The sequence below is a fragment of the Cetorhinus maximus genome, chromosome 3 (genome assembly GCF_964194155.1).
Source record: "Cetorhinus maximus chromosome 3, sCetMax3.hap1.1, whole genome shotgun sequence".
NCBI lineage: Eukaryota > Metazoa > Chordata > Chondrichthyes > Lamniformes > Cetorhinidae > Cetorhinus > Cetorhinus maximus.
In genome coordinates, this window is record NC_135881.1 from 182,989,402 (window position 1) to 183,016,292 (window position 26,891).

The 26,891-nt window shown below is 44.4% G+C and overlaps 1 protein-coding gene and 1 pseudogene across 1 annotated transcript in view; one reads left to right on the top strand and one right to left on the bottom strand.

Moving 5' to 3' along the window:
- LOC144679081 (ankyrin repeat domain-containing protein 33B-like) overlaps window positions 1–26,891 on the bottom strand; it is a 47,218-nt gene that overhangs the window by 12,318 nt on the left and 8,009 nt on the right. Inside the window, exon 2 of the mRNA XM_078539362.1 lies at window positions 11,626–11,755. Within this exon, the coding sequence (XP_078395488.1) occupies window positions 11,626–11,755 (130 nt within the window). The remainder of the gene's footprint in view (window positions 1–11,625; window positions 11,756–26,891) is intronic.
- LOC144679082 (ubiquitin-conjugating enzyme E2 N pseudogene) lies at window positions 9,930–10,483 on the top strand (annotated as a pseudogene).

The window sequence follows — 26,891 nt, forward strand, 5'->3', positions numbered from 1 at the left end:
CATTCTCCCTCTCTATCCCACTTCTCCCTGCTCACATTCTCCCTCTCTATCCCACTTCTCCCTGCTCACATTCTCCCTCTCTATCCCACTTCTCCCTGTTCACATTCTCCCTCTCTATCCCACTTCTCCCCTGTACACATTCTCCCTCTCTATCCCACTTCTTCCCTATTCACATTCTCCCTCTCTGTCCCGCTTCTTCCCTATTCACCTTCTCACTCCATCCCCCTTCCTCCCTGCTCACATTCTCTCTCTCTATCCCACTTCTCCCTGCTCACATTCTCCCTCTCTATCCCACTCCTTCCCTGCTCACATTCTCCCTCTCTATCCCACTTCTCCCTGCTCACATTCTCCCTATCTATCCCGCTTCTCCCCTGTATACATTCTCCCTCTCTATCCCACTTCTCCCTGTTCACATTCTCCCTCTCTATCCCACTTCTCCCTGCTCACATTCTCCCTCTCTATCCCACTTCTCCCTGCTCACATTCTCCCTCTCTATCCCACTTCTCCCTGCTCACATTCTCCCTCTCTATCCCACTTCTCCCTGTTCACATTCTCCCTCTCTATCCCACTTCTCCCCTGTACACATTCTCCCTCTCTATCCCACTTCTTCCCTATTCACATTCTCCCTCTCTGTCCCGCTTCTTCCCTATTCACCTTCTCACTCCATCCCCCTTCCTCCCTGCTCACATTCTCTCTCTCTATCCCACTTCTCCCTGCTCACATTCTCCCTCTCTATCCCACTCCTTCCCTGCTCACATTCTCCCTCTCTATCCCACTTCTCCCTGCTCACATTCTCCCTATCTATCCCGCTTCTCCCCTGTATACATTCTCCCTCTCTATCCCACTTCTCCCTGTTCACATTCTCCCTCTCTATCCCACTTCTCCCTGCTCACATTCTCCCTCTCTATCCCACTTCTCCCTGCTCACATTCTCCCTCTCTATCCCACTTCTCCCTGCTCACATTCTCCCTCTCTATCCCACTTCTCCCTGTTCACATTCTCCCTCTCTATCCCACTTCTCCCCTGTACACATTCTCCCTCTCTATCCCACTTCTTCCCTATTCACATTCTCCCTCTCTGTCCCGCTTCTTCCCTATTCACCTTCTCACTCCATCCCCCTTCCTCCCTGCTCACATTCTCTCTCTCTATCCCACTTCTCCCTGCTCACATTCTCCCTCTCTATCCCACTCCTTCCCTGCTCACATTCTCCCTCTCTATCCCACTTCTCCCTGCTCACATTCTCCCTATCTATCCCGCTTCTCCCCTGTATACATTCTCCCTCTCTATCCCACTTCTCCCTGTTCACATTCTCCCTCTCTATCCCACTTCTCCCCTGTATACATTCTCCCTCTCTATCCCACTTCTCCCTGTTCACATTCTCCCTCTCCATCCCCCTTCCTCCCTGCTCACATTCTCTCTCTCTATCCCACTTCTCCCTGCTCACATTCTCTCTCTCTATCCCACTTCATCCCTATTCACATTTCTCTCTCTCTGTCCTGCCTCCTTCCCATTCACATTCTCCCTCTGTCCCACTTCTTCTCTATTCACATTCTCTCACTCTATCCCGCTCCCTCCCTATTCACATTCTCGCACTTTGTCTTCCTTCCTCCCTGCTCACATTCTCTCTCTCTATCCCACTTCTCCCTGCTCACATTCTCTCTCTCTATCCCACTTCTCCCTGCTCACATTCTCTCTCTCCATCCCGCTTCCACCCCATTCACATTGTCTCTCTCTATCCCACTTCCTCCCTGCTCACATTCTCTCCCTCTCTATCCCACTTCCACCCCATTCACATTCTCTCTCTCTCTATCCCACTTCCACCCCATTCACATTGTCTCTCACTATCCTGCTTCCTCCCTGTTCACATTCTCTCTCTATTCCACCTCTTCACATTCTCTCTCTCCATCCCACTTCCCCCTCTTTACATTCTCTCTCTCTGTTCCGGTTCCTTCCTGCTCACATTCAGTTCCCTCTCCTGTGCTGTGCTGGTTCAGCTGCTTTGGCCCATTCATTGTACTTCGCCAATCCAAAGTGGTGGAAGTCATGCTACAGCTGTACAGAGCTCTGGTTATGCCCCATCTAATCAACGTGTTTAAGATGATTAAACAACTTAATAGGGTAGATACAAAAAAATTATTTCCTCTGGTTGGGCAAGTCCAGAACAGGGGGACATAACCTTAGCATTAGAGATAGGCTGTTCAGGGGTGATGTCAGAAAGCATTTTTCACACAAAGGGGAGTGGAGTTCTGGAACTCTATTCCAGAAAGCTATAGAGACTAGGTCAATTGAAAATGTCAGAACTAAGACTGATAAATCTTTGTTAGGTAAGGATATCAAGGGATATGGATCAAATGGAGTTGAAATACAGATCAGGCATAATTGAATGGTAGAATAGGTTGAATGACCTACTCCTGTTCATATTCTCCATTCCCAGGGCCTCATCAGACCTCTTAATGCATCCGTCTGACAATTTTCAGACACGCCTTGGAAAACTGCTTTGCGTGTTTTAGAAACACTAACAAACGCCAGCTACGAGATCGAGATCATAAATCAATCTCGGGGTTCTGCTGATGAACATAAACCACCTGAGCTTTGCTTCTGTAGTTTCCAATCCCAGCACAACTGCCAGATTAAATTACTACTTTGTGGCTTTGATGCCTTCTATTAACTGATATCTGTGTTTTACAATGTCATGCTCCTTTCAGTTTGCACTGCCTACCTTTAACTGCCTCTAATATATAATACCTGTACAACACAAGCCACAGATAGATTTTCAACATTTACTAAGATGCTAGCAAGAGATATGAGCTGAACCGTCATATGATTTCCAATGGCCAATTACATTGCTTGAAAATGACGCTGATAATTGGAATGGCTATCTGGTTACTATTGATCTCAAGGGCAATCGGAGATGAGCAACATATGCTAGCCTTGCCCGTGACGCTCACATCCCATTAAAGAACGTTAAAAAAAAAGTGACCCAAAAGGGCACCCGACAATTATTTTGACTTAGATCATTGTGTAGGTTAACTGATTCCAGCAAAGATTCTCTAAGTCACCTCCCATTGAGCTGCTGGGATTGCTGAATTTTTCCCAATGTGTCTCCTGTCTTGCAAGGAAGCCAGCTTGGTAACTATGATTGTAAAAGCACTGGACTCCGTGTGTGTGCCTTTGACTTTGCTCCATCCTCACATAAGTGCTAAGCAGTGTGGTTTTGCTTTGTTTCCTTGCTTCGTTCCCACAGGCTGTGCTTTACCCGGGAGAAGCATCCCTAGTTTATTTTTCCCTTGAATCAAATTAGCATTTCAGCCTTTTCTGAAGAAAACACTGCTTGGGAACTCTACCGTCATGATCTGAAGTGATTTAAATGTCACAACCCTTTAAATTTGAAAAAAATAATCTCTGCAGCTTTCACTTAGAGTAAAAGGTACAGACTCTTGTTCCTGGACTGCACTTTTTGACAGGCCATCTGGGAGAGCTTAAAAAAAACCTAACCATCTTTTGTTGCAGTTTCCATAGCCTTCATGGTTTACATTTGTAATGGTTTGTTTTGGCAGTTGGAGACAGTATTTATGCGTGGCTGAGTTTCAAAAGCTTAGAACTGCTTCTCTCAACAGGGTTCTGTTTAATCAGTTTGAATGACGGTTTCAAGAGGTTTTAAAATATTACCTGTCTTTGACATGGTTACTGAATAGATGTTTGTTTGTTTGTATAACAGATTGACCAGTTGGAGCTTTAACTTCTTTGACTGTCATCTTTGAATTAGTGGTTTTTGCACCATGAAGTGTATTTGAGTGAGAGCTGTATTAGATTGTTAGAAGTTTATATTTTTCATGTCTATTTCAAAGACATGGTGACTGAGTGGATACTGGGTGAATGGCTCTAGAGGATATATGGGGCATAATGGGGATCAGATTAATTTAATCTTTACTTCACCAAAGTGGTCACATTAATGAAGATCAACAACCGACATCTAAGTTAATCCTGTCTGAGCATCATTACAAATAATGAGTGCAGGGGGGTCATGGAGGGGGCATGGGAGGGGCATGTGGGGTAGTGAGGGGTGAGGGTTTGAGGGCCTGGCATTTATCATGACAACTGGGCTAATGTCCCAGGAACCAGAGGCTGGCCTCACCACCTTGAGCCTGCCTCCAGAGACAATGGGGCCCAACTCCACTCTGCCTCCACCTCCCCAGAACAAAAATATGGCGAAAGGAGACAGATCTGCCAGGTCGGGAAGTTTTCCGACTCAATCTTCCTGCCTTCTCCATGAAAGTTCAGCCCAACATTTCAGGTCAATAACCTTTTGCCAGATTAATTTAACCTTTGGGTCTCCAAAGTGATCACATTAATGAAGGTCAACTAGCGACATCTAAATTAAACCTGTCTGAGCATCATTACAAATAATGGGAGGGCCTTTTACTGGAGCTCCTAGAGGCACTTACAAAAATCTACTAGTGGCTGTAAAGGCGGCCTTTATGGATGCTACAATTACCTCCAAAGTCTCAGTCACAATTTACTTCACTTACATTTCTAAATAGAAGATGTGAATCTTGAATGTTATTAAGGAGTTGGAATTACCAAGATCAACACAATACGCTGGAAGCAACTCAACTCAGCCCAAGGCCTAAGGAGCTTAAAGGGGCATCACTGCAGTTCCAGATGGAAACTGAAATTTGGATATTAAATTTGGACATTAAAACTGTCAGGTTTAAGAAGACAGCTGAACGGATGGGCATCACCCTTTGAGGAAGGTACCCATCTTTGAAGTAGGGCCCCCTGCTTTGAGGAAGGTCACGCCACAGTGAGGGTGAGGCTGTTGAAACCTAGCAGCAGCAAGTGCAACACTCCAGGAACATACTCTTTGTTCCCACTAACCCTGGAAGCAAACTCCACATAATCATAAACTCAGGGCGAATTTTCATTTGGGTACAGAGGCGCATTTCACTGCAAAAATGGCCACACTTTGATTCTTTTTTGGAGGAAATCAGATTTTTTTCCCACATTTCTGACCGTACACCATTTTCTTCTGGCCTTTTTTTGTGGATTGGGAACGTCTAGAGTGTATATCGCACCTCCCCCCGCAACCCGGTGAGATCGGGTTTCCCACTTTAAATGAAGATGAAAATAGGATTTCCTCCCACTCACCATTTTCATCTGGTGGTGTGGGGTTTTGGAAGCCCATTAAAAACTTGCCAGGTTTGAGAGTTTATGGAGAAAACAGGTAGCCTGCTGAGAAGTCGGGAATATTCTGTAAGGTAAGTCTAAAATGTTTTCACACCTGCAAATGAAACTATTAGGTGCTCTAATGCAGACGTGTTTTTAATGTAGTGATTCAGTAGAAGGATCTCTCCTGCAAAGGTGAGTTGACCCTTACATTGACCAGCATTGTGTAATTGTTCACATGCATTACAGTACTTTTCCAATGGAGAAGATACCATAATGCAGTGAAAAATGTTCGACAATGTCTTGTCAGCCTGTAGTGTGATTTAAATGGAGTGACAGCACTGGCTGATTTTTTAAAAACCCTGCTTTTGACACTTGAAAAGAATCTAACCACTTTCTCCCATCCATTGATTGACAGGCACTCTGCATTGAAATTGAAATGAGCATCTTCTGTTCCTTCCATCTCAGACAGTATGCTAATTTTTGGACAGCTGTGGCCATTATGAATGCTTGGCTGAATTTCAAGTGCTAATGGATTTCAGCACAGTAAGTTTTCCATTCATCTGAGTATGAACGACAGTTTTAAGAGGTTGTAATTGTGATTGTGACTTTGATGTGGTTTCTGTATTTGCAAGCTAATAGGATTATAAGTATTACACACTTTTTTTCATATGGCAAAGTGCAATTCTTTCTCAGTATCAGTGATAGTTGATGGAGGCTTTTATTAAATGGTGAGAGTTTTTTCCCCCAAGGATTATAATATATTTTCCATTGATATTGCATGGAATAAGAGGACTGTACATAGTGCAGACTGGGTGAATGGCTATGGAGAATACACAGGGATGCATGGAGGCGGCGTGGGGTGGCGGGGTGGTGGACGAAGTGAGGGGTACAGTTAAAGGCACCTTTAAACAATGTTCAGAGCCATACTGCTGTCACTGAGAATCGAGTAAAGCCTTCACATCAGCCTGCCTCTGCACCCGCATGTCTCCCGCACGAGTCCGCAGCTTGGAAACTGCACTGTGAGCCCGAGCCCTGCTGGAAAAGAGAAAAGTCGCAGGCAAAGTCGTACATCAGTCGGGGGTCCAGTTTGTGAGCCACGAAATGGCCTGACTCGCAAAAGGCACTCCCAGGAGGAAATTCTAGCCCCTTACCTTTGAAGAATCTGGATACTTAGCCTCTTAAAATAAAAAGACTTTACAAAAAAATCTGGAGTGATAGGAAAAATGTGGTAAAAGAGGACAGGTTTGTCACAACCTTTATCAACTCAAAAAATGATCCTATAATTTTTGAGGCCAGTAAACAATTCTTTTATAAAAAGGAAACTTATATTTCGAATCACAGCGTGCATCAATGCTGCTGTTTATATTTATTAATAGATAGGAGGCTGCGGTTGGTATAGTTTGCACATATCTGCTCATACTTGAGGCATACAGAGTGCCCTAGGCACATAACCAGAATGGCTGCCAACTACAACAATAACTTTATGATGCCCTTTGACCCAGGAGCAGTACTGTAAGGAAAATTTGTAATTTCTTTAAAATGTCTAGGGAATCTGTAATTGCTTTTAAGAATGTTTCAAAATGACTTTAAAGTGTTTGCATCAATTGCAAAGGGATCAAATGCAGTTTTCTTGGACAATAAGAAATACTGGTCCATGTGACCTGATGACTGTTGGCCCAAAAGCGGTACCAACAGGAAGCAAGTCAAGATACGGACCCTGTGTAGCCAGAGGCATAGGAACATAGAACTTAGGAGCAGAAGTAGGCTGTTTGGCCCTTTGAGCCTGCTCCGCCATTCAATATGATCATGGCTGATCTGGTTGTGGTCTCGGCTCTGGCTTCCCGTCTGCCCTCCATAACCCTTGACTCCCTTGTCTATCAAAAATCTATCTAACTCAGCCTTGAATAAACTTGAAAGACCCAGCCTCCATTACTTTCTGCGGACGAACGACCCTCTGAAGAAAAAAATTCTCCTCATCTCTATCCTAAAATGGAGGCCTCCTACTCTTAAACTATGTCCCCTCGTTTTAATCTCCCCCACAAGATGAAACACCCTATCAAGTCCCCTCAAGATCTTATATGTTTCACTAAGATCACCTCTCATACTCCTAAACTCCAATTGGGTAGAGGCCCAATCTGTTCAACCTTTCTACACAGGATAAGCCTTTCATCCCAGGAATGAGTCAAGTAAACCGCTGAACTGCTTCTAAAGCAGTTATATAATTTTTCAAATAAGGAGACCAAAACTGTACACATTACTCCAGATGTATCCTCACCAAGGCCCTGTACAGCTGCAGTAAAACTTCCCGACTTTTATATTCCATTCCTCTTGCAATAAATGTCAACATTTCATTTGCCTTCCAGAACGTGACTTTATGTGATTCAGCTCCCAGGACACCCAAATACTTCTGCACCACCGAGTTCTACAATCTGTCTCTATTTAAATAATATACTGATTTTCTCTTCTTTCTGCCAAAGTGAAGAAGTTCACATTTACCCATGTTATACTCCATCTGTCAAATTTTTGCCCACTCACTTAACCTGTCTATATTCCTTTGCAGACTTTCTACCTCCTCTTGATAACTTACTTTCCTACCTGTATTGGTGTCATCAGCAAATGTAACTACAATACATTTGGTCCCTTCATCCAAGTCATTGACATAGATTGTAAAAAGTTGAGGACCCAGCATTGATCCCTCTGGTACTCCAATAGTTACAGCTTGCCAATTAGGAAAAGATCCATTTATCCCTACCCTCTGCTTCCTGTTAACTAACCATTCTTTTATGCATCTCTTAACCTATGCATATCTTATCCCCAATACTATGTGCTCTTATCTTGTGTACTAACCTTTGATGTGAAACCTTATCAAATGCATTTTGTAAATCTAAGTACAGTACATCTACCGGTTCCCCTTTATCTGCCTTAAATGTTACTTTGTCAAAAAACTCTAATAGGTTAGTTAACCACAATTTCCCTTTCATAACGCCATGTTAGCTCTGCCTGATCACATTTTGAATTTCTAAGTATCCTGCTATAACCTCCTTAATAATGGATTCTAGCACTTTTGCCTATGACAGATGTTAGGTTAACTGGCCTATAGTTTCCTGTTTCCTGCCTCCATCCTTTCTTGAATAAAGGCATTACATTAGCTGTTTTTGAATGCAGTGGGATCATTCTAGAATCTAAGAAATTTTGGAAGATTATAACCAATGCATCTACAGCCTGTGACGCCACTCCTTTTAAGACCCGAGGATGCAGGCCACCTGGTCCTGGAGACTTGTCAGCCTTTAGGTCCAATAGTTTTCCTAGCACCTTTTCCCTGGTGGTCATGATTGTTTTAAGTTCATCACTCCCTATCATCCCTTGATTATCAAGCATCTTTGGGAAGTTTTCTAAGTCTTCTACCATAAAGACAGGCACAAAATGCCTGCTCAATACCTCTACCTTTACTTTGCTTGGACAAAGAAGCTGCAGCAAGGGAAGAACAGAGAAGGCACATTTACAAGGATCTTTGTTTGTAATAGTTAAAAGGGATAAAAAGCTGAAGACAGGTTTAAAGCAGGGATTGTGAATCGGACAATTCCACTGCTACGCTTCAGTTTTTTCACAGCCGACCATATTGCGTAACGAGATTTATTAAAAGATCAGCTAAATGAGTTTTTGGGGAATCTATGCCATCCAGCCTATCATCAGTCTAGCTAAGGAAGTTCTCAAGGAGTGTGCCACTCAGGTGATTACTGTCCCCGGGGACCTCGGATGGAATAGGGCTCCCGGAGAATGCCACCCGAGGGCCGAATAGATTGAGTGAGAAAGAGATCCTGTGCACCAGAGGCCAGAAAACGTTGGAACTGCACATGTTGCCACATTGGGAGTGCAGGGAGTGATGTGAATGCTTGTAATCACATGAGATAGTCTTTGTTGTATCTGCTTTTCCATGTGTAATCTATTGTTCATACTGACTGTAATTTGCCTGTTAATTCATGTTTAACTTACGTTGATTCTGATTTGTGTTAAAGTAAAAATTACCAAAAGTGAAATATTGTAATTTCTTTATTTGGGAGTTGTTTGGTAAATTTGGTTATTTGAGTTTATGGTTCTCAATGGGGATTGCAAAAAGATGCATTTAGATAATGCTTGTATTGTAGTAAAACGTTGCAAGGATTTCCAAAGGAACGTAATCAAAGAAAAATTGATACCAAACCAAAAAAGATATTTGGACAAGTGGTGAAAGGCTTGGTCAAAATGGCAAGCTTTAAGCAGCATCTTAATGAAGGAGAGAGAGGTGGAGAGGCTAAGGGGTTTAGGGAGAATAATCCAGAGTTTAAGTCGTAAACGGCTAAAAGCATGGCTGACAATGTGGCAAAGGAAGTGGGGGATGTACAAGAAGCCGAGTTGGAGGATCACAGACATATCAGCAGAATGTAGAGTTGGAGAAGGTTATAAAGATAGGGAGAGGGTGAGGATTTGAACACAAGGGTGGAAATTTTAAAATCAGACGGACTGGCATGATTAGCGAACGCAGGCCTACTGAGGAATGCTGTCCTCAGAGGTCAGATATTGAGCTACGCGCAAAGTAGTGGACTGACACAAAACAGCGCAAACTGGTGCTCATGGTGTGTGAGCATTGAAGAATGACCTCTCCTATATTCAGCTTGTTTCAACCAGGTCACCCTTAGTACACCAGGCCGCTAATGGCGATGTCTCCCCCTCTCGGCAGGCCTCCCAGACAGTGTCTGTGTCTCAGCAGCGACTCGGGCGGACATGCCTGGGCTGCCGCAGCGCCTTGTGAAGGAGACACAGCGTCTGATAATGGAGCCAGTACCAATGAGGCCAATGCTCGATACTTTCATGTGGTGATTGCCGGTCCCCAGGACTCGCCCTTCGAAGGGGGCAATTTCAAACTGGAGCTTTTCTTGCCTGAGGAGTACCCCATGGCAGCACCCAAGGTCTGGTTCGTCACCAAGAGCTCCCACCACAAGCTAGGCAGAATCTGCTTGGACATTATGAAAGACAAGTGGTCTCCAGCACTGCAGATCCAGAGTCCTTATCTCCATCCAGGCTTTACTCAGCGCACCCAACCCCGATGACCCACTGGCCAATGACGTGGCAGAACAGTGGAAAAACAGCGAATCACAGGCCATAGAAATCGGACGGGTATGGACCAAATTGTATGTCATGAGTGGTTAAGCTGACGGTGCCTGCGACTTGTAACTTCGAATGCCACCCCTACTTTGCCGCCCAACTTCACCCTGCCTGTCTCGGCAACCTCTGCCCCACCCCCTGTGACCTCTCCGGGTGCACAGTGGCCGCGGAGCTCCGGAATCAGGGTCCCATTATTTGTATCCTGGCTCTGTACAGAAATGCTGTGTCTCCCTTTTTGTATGGGACAAGGCATTCTGCTGTGTATGATGTACATATCAATATATCATTGTATGGTTTCTGACTGGAAAAGAAACATGCCACTTCCACTTCCCTACAGCACGATCTGTTAGCATTAATTACAAACAAGTGCACTTGCTTGAATTAATCATTAGAACTGATATAAAGAATCATTAATTATGAACCACCTGCATCATTGCAGGACATTATCCAAGACAGAACCAAATGGGCTTCAGTGCATTGACTGCTGCTCCAACTAATCATTTTAACCCAAAGCTTTTAACTAAAAGGCTTTTGGTTGTGTGTCAAGATTATTACTCTTCCCATTGAGTGCTGAAACCTTTGATAAATTTCTTTTTGTTGCTGTGGCTGCAATGCTACAGTGTAGTGACCCACCCTCAGGTCGAATTACTATCTTACTTTTTAGGATGCCTTGAGGAACTTCTTTGTTACCTTGCAGAGCAATCTAAAACTAGGAGGATAAGTGTGGACATGGTAACTTGCATTGACGTTCAGAATGTTTTCACACTGGTGAACCAAAATAGTGTCAGAGAGGAAGCAGCCTTAAGCTGTGGTTTTCCCACGGTGCTGTGGGACAATCCTTTTCATTTAAACATTAAAATGGTTAGGCATGATCATTTCTTTTTCCTACATGTCAAGATTTCATGGGAATCACAAAAACCAGCTTTGTTCCCCAATCGCAATCAGAGGTCATCACAATCAAACAATTGGATCATTTAGGAGGAGGAACTGGGGTCACTTGGAGCCAACGGATCAGTTGCATTGTAGGACTGGAGATGGCCATTTTAAAAGTGTGCAAGTGGTAAGAGGCACCAAATACAGAATAAAATGGGGTGGGGGTTGGTGGTGTGAATCCTCTTTCACACGCCTGATTCAGCCAATTGAAATGTGGGATTGCACTGGAAGAGGTATGTGAGTAAGCCCTGATGCCTCCTCCCTCCTCAATTGCTGGGGAGAAGCAAGGTGAGAAATAAATTTAAAATGGAGGGGCGAGGCAGAAGCAGTGGTGACAGAATGGACTTGAAATAATAAATGTACTGGACATTCCCGTTCTTACCTGCTTGCGCTGCCATAATCAGAGCTGTGTTTCCCTCTGTGTCTTGCCAGTTGACATCTAGGTGAGGGCATTCGGCCAAGAGGAAGACAATATCTATGAACCCCTGGTAACAAGCCACCGTCAGCCCAGTCTGGAAACAGAATCCACGCAGCAGTTTTAGAGAGAGTTTAGTGTAGCACAAATCAGAAATTGCATAGAAATCAACATGTGCAAAATTCTGATACATGGATGAACAGAAATGAAGGAAATGCCAATAAAAACGGAACACGCGAAAGAACTGGGAATTGCTGAGAAGCCGACGGAAAGGGGAAGGGGAAAACCAAGTCGGCTACAAGATTGATTGTAGAAACGAAGCATCTGTAAGTATTTAAGCAGTCTCAGTGGTTAACAGTTCACAAAAAATTACTGTTGACTAGCAATGGTGAAAGGGTCCAACATGAGTAAGATTATAAAGGTCACAGAATCTCCAAACAAGGTCATTCTCAACAACAAGTGAACTACATTTCTTTGGTATATTGAGGATAAGAGAAAGTGGAACTGAAGTACAGCACTCCAATTCCATCAGCGATCAGACCTATGTGACCGAGAAGAAAATCAATGTAAAGCAAAACCCTGCAGATCTGAAATAAAATGGAGGGGTGGAGTGCGGGGGCTGGGTGGGCGGGTGGGGGAAGTACTGGAAACATTCAATAGTTAGGTGAGCATCTGTGGAGAGAGGGAGAGTAAGATCAAACATTTCATGACCTTTGGTCAGAAACAGGAGATGTCACAGACAAACAGATGATAAAGAGGAATGGAGCCAGAAAAGAAGCAGAGGGGAGATAAAAGAGATGCCAGAGGACAAACTATGATACAATGAAAGGACAGATGACAGTGCAAAACAAAGGAGGCAATAATGGGAAAAAATATAGAAAAAAAAAGGTATCACTGAGACTGGACATTCATGAATTCTGAATGGTGCAGTGGAAAACAAAAAAATATCTAGCCACCAGGTCATTAGAAAAGCATAAAATGGTTATCTGACTGTTCACCCCCATGCTTGGCCCTGTTTTGCTGAGCATTATTTAAAAATGAGCAATCACCTTACACAGCAGCTCATTAAAAATGGTGGTTTATTGACACAGATTGGGCCATTCCTATTGGCCTTGCAAATTTGCACCTTTGCCTGTAACAGAGTGAATCGATACCTTCCTGATAGATGCTTTGCCCTAGTCAACTCTATAACAAAGCCTCACGTTCAGAATCACTGACTAAAGTTTATTACTCAAAGGGTTACCAGCCATGTGTCAGTCACATTTAGTTGCCGATTCCACCTGTCAGTAAATTTTAATTATGTAATATTATAGGAGAGTTCATTGTGCATTTCCATGGACAAGCAGAAACTTGGCAGGAAATGCTTTAAACCACTTGATGTTTCCCTGCAAATGTTTCTCATTATTTATTGCAAACTTTCCCAGCTCCTCCACCAGTGCCTAGTCATGTATAAACAATCAGACTTTTAGACGAGTGAGAGATGATATGATGAAAGATTATTCTCAGCAAGAGGCCTTTCGAGTCCATACTGTCTTTCTGCAGAGCACCCAGTCAGTCCCATTCCCCTGTTCTATCCCCATGGTCTTGTAAGTTAATTTCCCTCATATTACCATCCAATTTCCTTTTGAAATCAATGATAGTCTCTGCTTCCACCACCCTTATAGGCAAAGTGTTCCAGGTCATTACAACTCACTGTGTAAAAAAGTTCTTCCTCACATCCCCCTTGTAGCTCTTATCCAAAACCTTAAATCTGTATCCCCCTACCAGCAGCTAATGGGAAAAGCTTTACTTATTCTACCTTATCTAAACCTCCATGATCCTGTGCACCTCCATCAAGTTTCCCCTCAATCTGCTTTGCTCCAAGGAGAACAACCCCAGCTTCTCCAACCTAACCTTGTAGCTAAAATCCCTCATCCCTGGAACCATTCTGGTAAATCTCCTTGACGCCCTCCCAAGGGCCCTCACAATTTTCCTAAAGTGAAGTGACCAAAACTGGGTGCAATACTCTAGTTGTGGCCTAACCAGAGTTGTATGAAGGCCCAGCACTACTTTCCTGCTTTTGTTCTCAATATCTCTACTTATGAAGCTCAGGATCCCATATGCTTTGCTAATTCCTTCCTCAATATGTTCTGCCACATTGAAAGATTTTTGCACATGAATGCCCAGGCTCCTCTGTTCTCTGTGCCATTAAATCTATATTGCCTCTCCCTATGCTTTCTGTCAAAATGCATTACTTCACACTTTTCTGTAAATCTGCAAAATCTATAGAATAGTCAGTGTAGAGGAACAAAAATTACAAGGTGTTATGGGTAATGCCTGCTGTGTAAAAAGGATTAAGAGTACATCTAATTCAATCCCAGATTAACATGACGGATATGAGTCAGAATGTCGTAGGTTCAAGTCCCACTCAAATTAATACTGATATTTTAAAAATGTGTGATATGAGGTGCCTCCCATTCTGTAACTTGACCTTCCACATTTCACTGCTTGTCTACTTGAGAGCACACTCATTAACAGATCAGTTCATTACTGGCAGTTAAAATGGCAATTTAACATAATTCCACCCAATCCATCAATAAATGATGTGGGGTGCTGACACGGCTGATTTGCCATGGGGGCATGTGGACAATTCTGTACCAATGGTGTCAATTCCTCCTAGCTCCACATAAGACAGTTCCCTTGAAAACATCAATCACAAACATGCAAAGATTAACCAGCAAAGAACTAGGGATGAGGAACTTTAGTTACGTGGAGAACGAGAGAAACTGAGATCGTTCTCCGAAGAGCAGAGAAGATAAAGGGAGATTGAACAGAGGCATTCAAAAACATGGGACAGGATTTTTGGAAGAGTCGATGGGAAACATATCCTCACTGATAGTGGCTAAACCATGTAACAGTCGGCTGTTAATTGGCTAAGGGTGAGACTTCCGCCCCCAGCTGGGGAGGGGGTCCCACCTTAGAAAGCTGCCAGCCAAACCGATTAGCCTGCAGTTATGTAATCCCAACAGCACCAGGTTTGAGTGGTGGCCACTGCTGGGACTACAGGCAATCCCCAAAGAAGAGGAGTTTTTGGAGGCTGGCCTTCAGGTAAGGGGCCTGGGCTGGCAGGGTCCAGCGAGGCAGGTGCGGGGGGCTGGGTTTGAGAGCCATTTGGGCAAGGGTTAAAAGGGGGTATGACTTTGTGGTGGGTGTCTCTGATTGACAAAGAGAACCCCCAGAGTTGGGTCCAACCCCCACGCCCACCACCAGCTCACGCAGTAAAAGCTGCTGGCCTACCCACCTGGCGTAGGCCTGCCCCTTCTGTGGGTAAAATAGTGGCAGGGGCGAGATGAGGCCCTTAAGGGGCCATTAAGGGCCACAAAAGACTCAAGGACAGATGGGTCGACCCATAAAATGGGAGACAGTTCGGGGCGGGTGGCAGGCGATGGGCAGACCACCAACTGCATTTTACGAGCTTCCCACCCCCCCCCCCCCCCCCCCCCCCCCCACACCAAAGCAACCGGCGGACACTGTAAAATTCCGCCCATGATGGAGTATATAACGAGAAATGGTTTCAACTGGCAATAAGGCTCAGCAATCAGAGGAAACACATTTAAGATAATTTGGCAAAAGAGCCAGAGGTGACATTGGCAGAAGTCTTTTTAAGCAGCTAATTATTAAGATTTGATTGCACTGCCTGAAAAAGTGGTGGAAACAGATTCAACCGTAACTTTCAAAGAGAATTGAATGTACTTGAAGAGGAAACATTTGGTGGGCTATGGGAAAAATCAAGGGTGTGGGGTGAATTGGATAGTTCTTTCAAAGAGCTGCCACAGGTATGATAGGCTGAAAGGCCTCCTTCTACACTGTACGATTCGGTGATCTGGAAGGAACTACATACGACCACATGCAGTATTCGCACATTAGGGGCACAGTTCAAAAATAAGGGGTCTCCCATTTACGAGAGGGATGAGGGAGAATTTCTTCTCTCAGAGAGTCGTTAATCTTTTGAATTCTCTGCCCAGAGAGTAGTGGAGGCTGGGTCATTGAATATATTCAAGGCTGGGTTAGATAGATTTTTAATTGATAAGGGAGTGAACTTTTATGGGAGCCGGCAAGAAAGTGGAGTTAAGGCCACAGTCAGATCAGCCATGATCTTATTGAAAGGCAGAGCAGGTTGGAGGGGCCGAATGGCCTACTTCTGTTCCTATTTCTGATGCCATTACAGAAACCAGCAGAAACCTGGCAGTTAATGTTTTAAATAAGGATGTTAATGGCACTCGCTGTTCCCTCCCCTCTTGTCATCTCCCCTCCAGACCCTGCTGCCAGTATGATATATGTTAACATGGCAACGGGACTTTTTGACACCAGTCTTGTGGACAGCAGATTGGAATTCCCATCTGAAGGGGCTTTCTGGCAGCAGGCATGGTTCTAGCGTCTGACTCATTTACTTTGTTGTTTGTCTTTCTGTTTATCACACATTGTTGCTCACAGGGGAACAGAAATATCAGTCAAAAGTTACTGATTACAGTCAAGTCCCAAGCAGGCCACTTCAGAGAATTGCAAATTCCACAGCAGCCAAATGATTGTTTGGAGAAGAAAAAATCCCAATAAAATAATAGACTTGTGAGAAGTAAAAATTGTCTGAAGATCTTTGAGTGTGGGAGGTGGTGGCATGTGCAGATGCATCCTTTATTATCATAACATTGCATATACATAGCTTGTATTCCTCCCTTGAGCTTAAAAGATTGAGGAATGGTCTAATTGAAGTTCTGTTGAAGGGCCATGAGGACTCGAAACGTCAACTGTGCTCTTCTCCACCCATCCTGCCAGACCTGCTGAGTTTTTCCAGGTATTTCTGTTTCTGTTTTTGTTTTGGTCTAATTGAGGTGTTTGAAATGATAAAGGCGTTTGATAGAGTAGACACGGTGGCCAGAATTTTTCCCTCGGCGAGTTAGGGGCAGGGCCCGCTCGCCCACGGAAAAATGACGCGGGATGACGTCGGGAGGAACCCCTGATGTCATCCCGCCCCACTTAAATATTCAGGAAGGCGGACGGACAGCGCAATCAACTGTCCGCCCACCGACCTGTCAATGGCCAATTGAGGCCATTGACAGGATAATTAAGCCCATTAAAGGCCATGCCCATCCAACATTAAGGCTGGCGGGCAGGCCAGGAGCCCCAGCGGGCTTCTGATAAAACATGAAACCTCATCCACCGGCGGGATGAGGTTTCAGGTCTGTTTTAAAAAACTTTAATAAACTTTATGTGATATTTATTAACATGTCCCATCTCGTGTGACATTGTCACATGAGGGGGACATGTTAATAATTTTTTTATTTTTCTATTTTTTAAGTTTATAACATTTTCCGCGCTCTCCCTGAGACAGCACTTAGACTCAGGGAGCTGTGCGCTCTTTCGGGCATACGCGTGGAAGAGCGCACTTTGACAGTTGGGGAATCCCTCCCCCCCCCGCACAGGAAGCGCATAGCGCTTCCCGTTGGGTGGCCCGCCCACTCAAAATGGCGGCAGGGCCCGTTTCGGCGGCAGCAATCGGCTGCCCACCCGCTGCCGAGCCAGTGGGGCCCGCCCGCCCATCATGGGCAAAATTCTGCCCAGTGAAAACTTTCCTCTGGCAAGGGAATCCGAAACAAAGAGGCACAGTTTAAGATCAGAGTCAGGTCATTCAGGAATGAAACAGCATATCATTTTTCACACAAAAAGTAATAAATAACTTGGAATTCACTCCCCCAAAAATCTGTGGATGCTGGGAGCATTGAAATCCTTGTGGGGTTTTTATTAGGTAAATGCATCAAAGGCAGAAAACTCTGAGGGTGCAGATCAGCGATGACCTAACTGAATGGTGGAACAGGCATGAGAGGCTCCTATGTTCAACAACAAACTGGAGTGGGTGACAACTCACAACATCTGCACAGCCCCACAGAATAGGCCTCCAGACACATACTGTATGGATATATTGAAGAATGAAATCTCTCCCACTTTGACACACAGTGCCTTACTCTCCCCTTCTCTCAAACACCGAGTCTATCTATCTCCATCTCTCACTCACAACGCAGTGCCTGTCCCTCCCATCTCTTGCATACATATTCACATACTAAGTACCTGTCTCTTTTACTCTCACACAGCAACTGCCTCTGTGTCTCTTTCCCCTGTCTCATTCATTCACACACACACACAAACTGACTGTGTCTCTTCCACAGAATGTACATCATTCAGGAACAGAAATTCATGAAAGTTTATCCTGATCTTCACGGTTTTTGATCCTTGCAATTTTTAAAAATACGACACGAGTGCTTAAAGTCCAATACTCTTCACTCCCTTCTTTCTCTCCCCCACTCCAACCATACATATAGCCCCCACATCCAATTTGGGCTGCAGAAATAGTGGCAGCTGGATTCACCATCTTTGTTCAGAACTAGGCACAATGCAGAGTTCAGGAGCACAGTTCATGTCAGATTATTTCCTCTACCACGCGACTAACACATTCAATTGGTTGCAGTGGATTTATTTATTTCCATGAAGCCTTTCTGTTATGACTTGCATTATTCTTTGTATTAGTATCGATTGCTTGGAAATGATTGTTGTTGTTGTCATTGTGAAAACACTCAACAAACTGTATCAAATTTCTGCCTGCTATTTTGATGGAAGTGGTAACCACACATACAATTGGGAACAGGGGAAGTTTGTAAGATATTTAGAACAAAAACAAAAATAGCTGGAAAAACTCAGCAGGTCTGACAGCATCTGTGGAGAGGATTACAGTTAACATTTCAAGTCCGAATGACTCTTCATCAGAACTAAGGAAAAATAGAAATGAGGTGAAATATAAGCTGGTTGAGGGGGGTGGGACAGGTAGAGAAGGATAGGGGGCCAGTGATAGGTGGAGGCCAAGAAGAGATTGCCAAAGATGTCATAGACAAAAGGACAAAGGAGTGTTGATGGTGGTGGTATTATCTAAAGGATGTGCTAATGGTAACATTATGGATAGAAAGCAGGACAAGCTAGTGGCTGATGGCCTTAGTGCAGGTGGGGTGGGGGGAAGGGATCAAAATGGGCTAAAAGGTAGAGATGAAACAATAGATCGAAATAAATTTAAAAATAGGAGGGAAAAGAAAAAAGTGTGTAAAAAAATATATATATAATAAAAAACTATAAATTATTGAAAAAAGGGGGATCAGAAAGGGGGTGAGGATGGAGGAGAGAGTTCATTATCTGAAATTGTTGAACTCAATGTTAAGTCCGGAAGGCTATAAAGTGCCTAGTCGGAAGATGAGGTGCTGTTCCTCCAGTTTGTGTTGGGCTTCACTGGAACAATGCAGCAGGCCAAGGACAGACATGTGGGCATGAGAGCAGGATGGTGTGTTGAAATGGCAAGCGACAGGAAGGTCTGGGTCATGCTTGCGGACAGACCGAAGGTGTTCCGCAAAGTGGTCAGCCAGTCTGCGTTTGGTCTCTCCAATGTAGAGGAAACCGCATTGGGAGCAGCGAATGCAGTAGACTAAATTGAGGGAAGTGCAAGTGAAGCGCTGCTTCACTCAAAAGGAGTGTTTGGGCCCTTGGACGGTGAGGAGGGGGAAGTAAAGGGGCAGGTGTTGCACCTTCTGCAGTTGCATGGAAAGGTGCCGTGGAAGGGGGTTGAGGTGTAGGAGGTGATGGAGGAGTGGACCAGGGTGTCCCGGAGGGAACAATCCCTGTGGAAAGCCGCCGGGGGGGTGAAGGGAAGATGTGTTTGGTAGTGGCATCATGCTGGAGTTGGCGGAAATGGCGGAGGATAATCCTTTGAACGCAGAGGCTGGTGGGGGACAAGGGGGACCCTATCATGGTTCTGGGAGGGAGAGGAAGGTGTGAGGGCGGATGCGCAGGAGATGGGCCGGACACGATTGAGGGACCTGTCAACCACCATAACCTCGGTTAAGGAAGAAGGAAGACATATCAGAGGAACTGTATTGGAAAGTGGCATCATCAGAACAGATGCGATGGAGGCAAAGGAACTGAGAGAAGGGGATGGAGTCCTTAAGATATTTGTAAGATATTTATTTTGCATGTGAAATGTCTTTCTGAGCTGTCATAGTGAGATTATTAAAACACTAATAATAATGAAAGTATTTGGCTTTGTCAACCCCAGCAAATTTGGTGGGGCTGTCCCAACTGAGATCACACCCACGGAGGGGTGCAGTTCCCATGGGTACAGTAAAACCTTTGCCTGCAACACATGCTGCTCTATGTCGTGCGACAATGTAACTCAGAATGCTTTGAACCAACTGCACAGTACCTCTCTCTGACTGAGTGCGAGAGGAAAGAGGGAAGGAAAAAACTTGTTCCAGGTTCACAGTCAATGAATGCAACCGCCAACATGCAACCAACAAGGTCCCACAAACAGCAATGAGATAAACATCTTTTGCTGGTGTCGGTTGAAAGATAAGTGCTGGCCAAGAGGAACTGATCATTTCTGAGGTGACGAAGGAAAAAATATTTTTTTGATTAAACCAGCAGTAAAAATGGAGAGTGGTTAACCCAAAGTAAAAATTTTTGTCCAATGATAACCAAAAAGTGATATTCCTTTCATATGTTAATGTTTTTTTTTAGCAGCCTGGCAAAATGAGACCTTTGATTCTATTTATACATGGGTGTTTAATATTGTTGGTGTTTATTCTTGCCCTATTGTTAATTAGAAGGAACAGCAATGCTGATCCAGAGTCTCCTTGATCACCCAAAACTATTGTGTAGAGCCCAAACTCATGACTCTTGACGGAAAGAAATAAAGAAAAAGCTTTTATGTCCTCAGAGTATCCCAAAGCATTTTTTTCATTCATTCATGGGTTGTGGGCATCACTGGTCAGGCCAGCATTTATTGCCCATCCCTAATTGCCCTTGTTCAGACAGCATTTAAGAGCCAGCCACATTGCTGTGGGTCTGGAGTCACATGTAGGCCAGAAAAGCAGATTTCCTTCCCTGAAGGACACTAATGAACCAGATGGGTTTTTGCAACAATGGTTTCATGGTCATCATTAGACTTTTGATTCCAGATTTTTGTTGAATTCAAATTCTACCATCTGCCGTGGCAGGATTCAAACCCAGGTCCCCAGAGTATTACCCTGGGTCACCAGTCCAACAACAATACCACTACTCCAAAGCCTCCCCTTCACAATCAGTTAACAAATTTTGAAGTGTAATCACAGATAAACATTGCAGCCAAGTTGCACATGGCAAGCTCCCACAAACGGTAACATAATGATGTGCAATAACTCCCCTTTCCTTATTTGAATAGTGTCATGGAATCTCGCACATCCACCTGAACAGCAGATGATGCCTTGGTTTAATAGCTCCAAGAGTACAGCACTCACTCACTACTGCACTGAAGTACCATTCTAGATTACCTGCTCAAATCCTGGAGTGGGGCTTGAAAAGTGACCTTTGGACTCGACAGAAAGCAGGGAAAGGGCAGCAGCAGCATATAGAGTCGCTAGATCTGAAAGGACATATTCCTGGAGGTTTCATCACATGACCTCCTCCCTCCAACCACTCCACCTATTTAATCAACTTTTCTCCATCTCCAATATTTTATAACTATTGAGGTGTTCAAAGAAAATAAGTAATACATTTTTTTTTTTAAAAGGCTGCTACGATTTTTCCCCAGTTTGCACATAGCAGTGTCCAGCAAGTTAATCAGAATTTCTGGAGACTCCAGGACAATGATTAAGGGTTGTCAACCCTATCTGTACATCAAACACATCACTATCATCACTGATAAACATACACAGTAGGAAAAAAGGCTCTGTGGTCTTACAGCCTTTGGCAGGTTACTAAATATAGCCTTGCATGATGCAATCACCTTCCTAATCGCCTCCACGACTCTAACAGACTCCGAATTTGTCAGAGGGCAGCTGATGCAGCGTAAACTCTTCCTGTTGGGCAGCATGCAGGAGTTCTTCTGCCAAAGATGGGTCCAGTAACTGTTGCTTAAGAAACGGAGTTTGCTGCTGTTTCAGAGACTCTCTGATGTCCCAAAGCACCTCGCAATCAATTAATACTCAACCTCCAAATAGCGTTACAGGAAATAAATTTTAAAATGCAAATGTAAAATATTCCTCCTCTGACAGGCTCAGGCTGGCTACCTTCCGGGTAACTCAGTGGTCACTGTTTCTATGAGCATTGAAGCTACATACAATCACGGTCAGTCTCTCACTCCTGGGATTTCACCCCTGACATTTCTCCATTGCTGACGACTGCATTATAAATCCAATAGGTCACCAGGCCTTGGGTCATAAAATCAATAATAGCCTTTGGCTTACTCAGTGCTGTACTATTTTACCTTCAAATGGCACTGCAGCACAATTTACAGTGTTCTCTCTACCAGATGGAATAAATTTCGGCTGATTTAAGGCAGTTAGTCCAAATGAGTAGTTGAGGTGACAAATGAGAAAGAGAGAGAAACAAAAAATGAGGTTGCTCACATGGAGGTAGATTTTATTTCACGAGAACTGTATAGCCTAGAAAATAGTGTGCGCTGTTAGGGATGGTACTATTTGTCAAAAGACTCTGAAGCTGTCTGAAGTCACCTCTTTGCTGAGGTCCCAATGATTACCAATGATATTAAGCTGAAAATTTCAAGGGATGAGAAAAAAAATGGTCCTCACAATAGACTCACTGATAATTATCATTTCTGGAAGCACTTTTATCAGGTAGCAAAGTGGTCAGTGAAATTGTTCAGTTTTTTTTGACCAGCTGCTGGTAAATAGGAGATTCGAGCCCTTCATCAGTCAAGGGGCAGAATTTTGCCGTCGGTGAGCAGGGGGCGGGGCCCACTCCCCGACGTGTAAAATGACGCGGGATGACATCGGTGGGGAAACCCCAATGTCATCCCGCCCCATTTAAATTTTCAGGAAGGCGGGGGCACAGCCAAATCAGCTGCACGCCCTCCGACCTGTCAATGGCCGATTGAGGCCATTGACAGGATCATTGAAACAATTAAAGGACCTGCCCGTCCAACCTTAAGGTTGGCGGGCAGGCCAGGAGCCCCGGCGAGCAATAGAAAAAAACATGAAACCCCATCCACCGGCGGGATGAGGTTTCATGCAGGGATTTAAACAGTTTAATAAAGTTTTAGTGTAATTTATGAACATGTCCCATCTCATGTGACATCGTCACATGAGGGGGACATGTTAAGGATTTTCTTTTCTCTATTTTTAATGTCTTTAAAAGTGTCAGCAATCTCCCTGAGGCAGCACTTTGCCTCAGGGAGATGTGCGCTCTTTCGTGCGCATGCGGAAAAGAACGCGCTCTCACTTTTGGGGAATCCCCCCTGCCTGCACAGGGAGCGCATAGCGCTTCCCCCCGGACGTCACGCTGGGTAGGCCTTAATTGGCAGGCCCACGTAAAATGGCGGCGGGGCCCGCTTCTCCGGTGGGGATCGGCTCCCCGCCCACCGGAGATTGGGTCAGGCCCGCCCACCCGACAGGCAGAAAATTCTGCCCAAGGTGTCGATCAGTCAGCAAGTGAGTTCTGCAGCAGAAGGATCCAGGAAGCATGTGGTGCTTATGAAAAATTACACTTGTGCCCGTAATCACTTTGCACTGTTCGGATCTGCAGGGATCCAATTCCTTGCCTGGTTGGTCCTTGGGAATAGTTAAAATGATGTCAAATTGTGAATAGGATCATTGTTTAGAAGAATGCAAGGTAATCTTATTGAAACATATAAGATCCTGAGGGGACTTGACAGGATGGATGCTGGAAGAATGTTTGCCCTTGTGGGAGAGACCAGAACTAGGGGACACAGTTTAAAAATAAAGGGTCTCCCATTTAAGATGCAGGTGAGGAATTTTTTTTCTGACAGAGGGTTGTGAGTCTGTGGAGCTCTCTTCCCCAGAGAATGGCAGAGGCAGGATTATTGAATATTTTTAAGGCAGATATAGGTAGATTCTTGGCTAACAAGAGAGTCAAAGGGATAAGCAGGAAATTGGCACTGAGGCCACAATTCAGTCAACCATGATCTTATTGAATGACGGAGCAGGCTCGAGGGGCCATATGGCCTACTCCTGCTCCTAATTCGTATGTTTGCATGTTTGTATGGAACTCCAGTAGCCAAGTGCCTGAACATCTCTTTAACATCAAGCAACAACATGACCAGATTCCAATATTGTCAGATAGTGGATTAATTCATATCCTAGGAGTTCTATGAATTATGGTTATAGCAGCTCAATTCTTCAAGTTTTAAATTTTGATTTTCCAAGAACAATATGGGATGGTTGGGATTGCCACTCATCGTTTGATTTAAAACAGTTTTTTATTTGTGATTAATGTATGCATAGACATACAATATTTTATGAACTTTTGCTCCTGACATGGAGCTTTAGATACCCAGAGTGCATATTGGGGGCTGGATGCACTGTCCTCCCACTCTCCATTCCCATGATTTTCGATCTCTTAAAATTACTGAAGGGAACATTATTAGCTGGATGCTCCCTAAATTTCCGATACTTGTTGCCTGTGTGACACTCCACACCAACAATGGAAATCTGTAAAATCGCCCCCAAGATCCAGCTCTTCATGATGAAAGCGGGTAAAACATTCTTTTTTGTATCCAGCTACTCCATCTCATCTGCACATCAGTGGGAAGGAGTCACATGTGCATGCTGACCAAATGATAAGGTTCTGTGTATACGTTCCTCCTCTCTGTTTAGAAAAGAAGCCTAGGGGGGCAGAATCTTCTGTCCGGCGTGCGTGGGCGGGCCCCGCACGCCGATGCATAAAATGATGCGTGGTGACGTCGGGTGTGCATCCCGACGTCACCGTGCGTCACTCCGATCTTTAGTTTGGCGGGCGCGCACTGGAGTTGGCTGCACACCTGCCAAACTGTCAAAGGCCTGTTAAGGCCATTAATAAACTAATGAAAGTGATTATCAGGACTGCCCGTCCAACCTTAAGGTTGGCGGGCAGGCGAAGAGCCCAGGCGGCCTTTATATTTTTCATGAAACCTCATCCATGGGTGGGATGAGGTTTCATGAAGTGTTTATTGGTTACATAAATTTTTTCATGAAAATTCATAAACATGCCCCAGCTCATGTGACAGTCACATGAGGGGACATGAGTGAATAATTTTATTTTTTTTCTGCCATCTTTATTACTGAACTTAATCTCCCTGAGGCAGCTCCATGCATCAGGGAGATTTCTGCGCTCTTTCGCGTACATGCGTGAAAAAGTGCAGGCCCCGACTCTCTCTCCCCGCCCCCCCAACCCACCCCCACCACCACCCGCACAGGTAGTGCTGAGCACTTCCGGGCACACATCATACTGGGTGGGCCTTAATTGGCCCGCCCACGCAAAATGGTGGCGTGCAGCCGATTGTAGGCGGTGATCAGCTCCGCGCCCGCCACTGGCCCACCCAACAGGGAGAAAATTCTCCTCTAGGTATTAGTCGTGGCTTAGTGGTAACACTTTTGCCTCAGAGTCAGAAGGTTGTGCATTTAAGCCCCGTTCCAGAGACCCGAACATAAAATCCAGGCTGGCAAACCAACACAGTACTGAGGGAATGTTACATGGTCAAAGGTGCTGTCTTTTGAATAAGATATTAAACTGAGGCCTCATCTGCTCTCTCAGGTGGATATAAAAGATCCCACGCCATTACTTTGAAGAAGAGCTGGGAGTTTTCCCAGTGCCCTTGTCAATGTTTATCCCTCAACCAACAACTAAAATCAGATTCTCTGGTCATTATCTGATTGCTTATTTCGGGAGCTGCTGTATGCAAATTGACTGCCGTGTTTCCTACATCACAACAGTGACTACACTTCAAAACTACTTCATCAACAAAAGCAAAATACTGTGGATGCTGGAAATCTGAAATAAATACAGAAAATCCTGGAAATACTCAGCAAGTCAGGCAGCATCTATGGAGAGAAACAGAATTAACGGGCAGAATCTTGTGGAGGCAACGAATCTGGTCAATGACCTTTGTTGTAAAGTAGTTTGGGATGTCCTGAGGTCATGAAAGAAGTTATATCAATACAAGTTCTTTCTTAAATTTTATGAATTAGCACTCCCAGCACACAGATTGGCAATAGAGTACAGGGGTTAGAATTTCCACGCCATGCTTGCTTCGTATTCAGTCCTTTTATTGCAGCCTCCATACCCACAATTACACAATGCCCTTTGAGAGGTTTGTCAATTGATAAATCCTATTCCCATATTTAATATATAATTTGTTCAGTGTGGGTTTATTTGGTTTATGAGGCTAACAATGATTTTTAGCTCCCAATATTTCTTTAAGTTTTTTTGTATAAACTGGGGCTAAAGGGGTTAAATTATGAGGACAAGTTGCTTGAGTATTGGAAATCGAAATGCGATCTAAACAAAACACTCAAAATGATCAAAAGATTTGATAGGGTGAGGGAGTCAAAAAAAGGGTCATAACCTACCAAATAGAGCTAGGCCTTTCAAGGGTGATGTCAGGGGAGCTGTGGGAATCTGAAACACTCTCCCCAAAGAGCTCTTGCTCTTTTTGTTAGGTAAGGATTAATAGATATGGAACCAAGGTGGAGAAAGTGGAGTTAAGGTACAGACCAGTTATCTATTTCTTTCACTGACTGAAAGGCTGCCTTGCCTAAAACAGTTATCAAGACTTGAAAGATATAAGTGACCTTGAAGTCATGTTAAGATGAGCCTTTTCCACAGATAATTCATATTAACTACTGCAAAGTCACTGATGTGTTTAATTTACTGAGTCCCAGGCCTAAGACCTGCTACATCCTGCAGAGTGTCTTTTAATACTGAACTGGTATTTTGCTTTTATGGTAAATTAATATCATTTTAGTAATGCATCCTAATTCAGAATTCCACATGAAAGGGAGGTGTCTGGTGATGGACAAAAACAATGGCCTGAATTTTTCAGATGGTGCGCCTTCCTTTCCCTCCAAACGAAGAGTCGACAGGGAACACATCCCTGCCGACTCCGAGTGTCCCACGGCCATTTCACACTTGAATGAGGTCAATTGGTTGCAGGCAGGCCTACCGCCCCTCACCCGGGAGAGAGCCTTAGAGAGCTGCCGGCCTAGCCGACTGGCTGGCAGTTCTCTAGTCCCTGCAGCAACAAGAGCTGCAGTGGACTGAAGAGGAACTTCAGGAAGATACCTGAGCATAAGTCCTGGGATCAGAGGTAAGTTTAAGGGTCCCAGGGTGGGGAGAAAGTCTGGGGATGTGCAAAGGGGGCAGTCGGGGTGTTGGTGGAGAGGCCAGTGGGC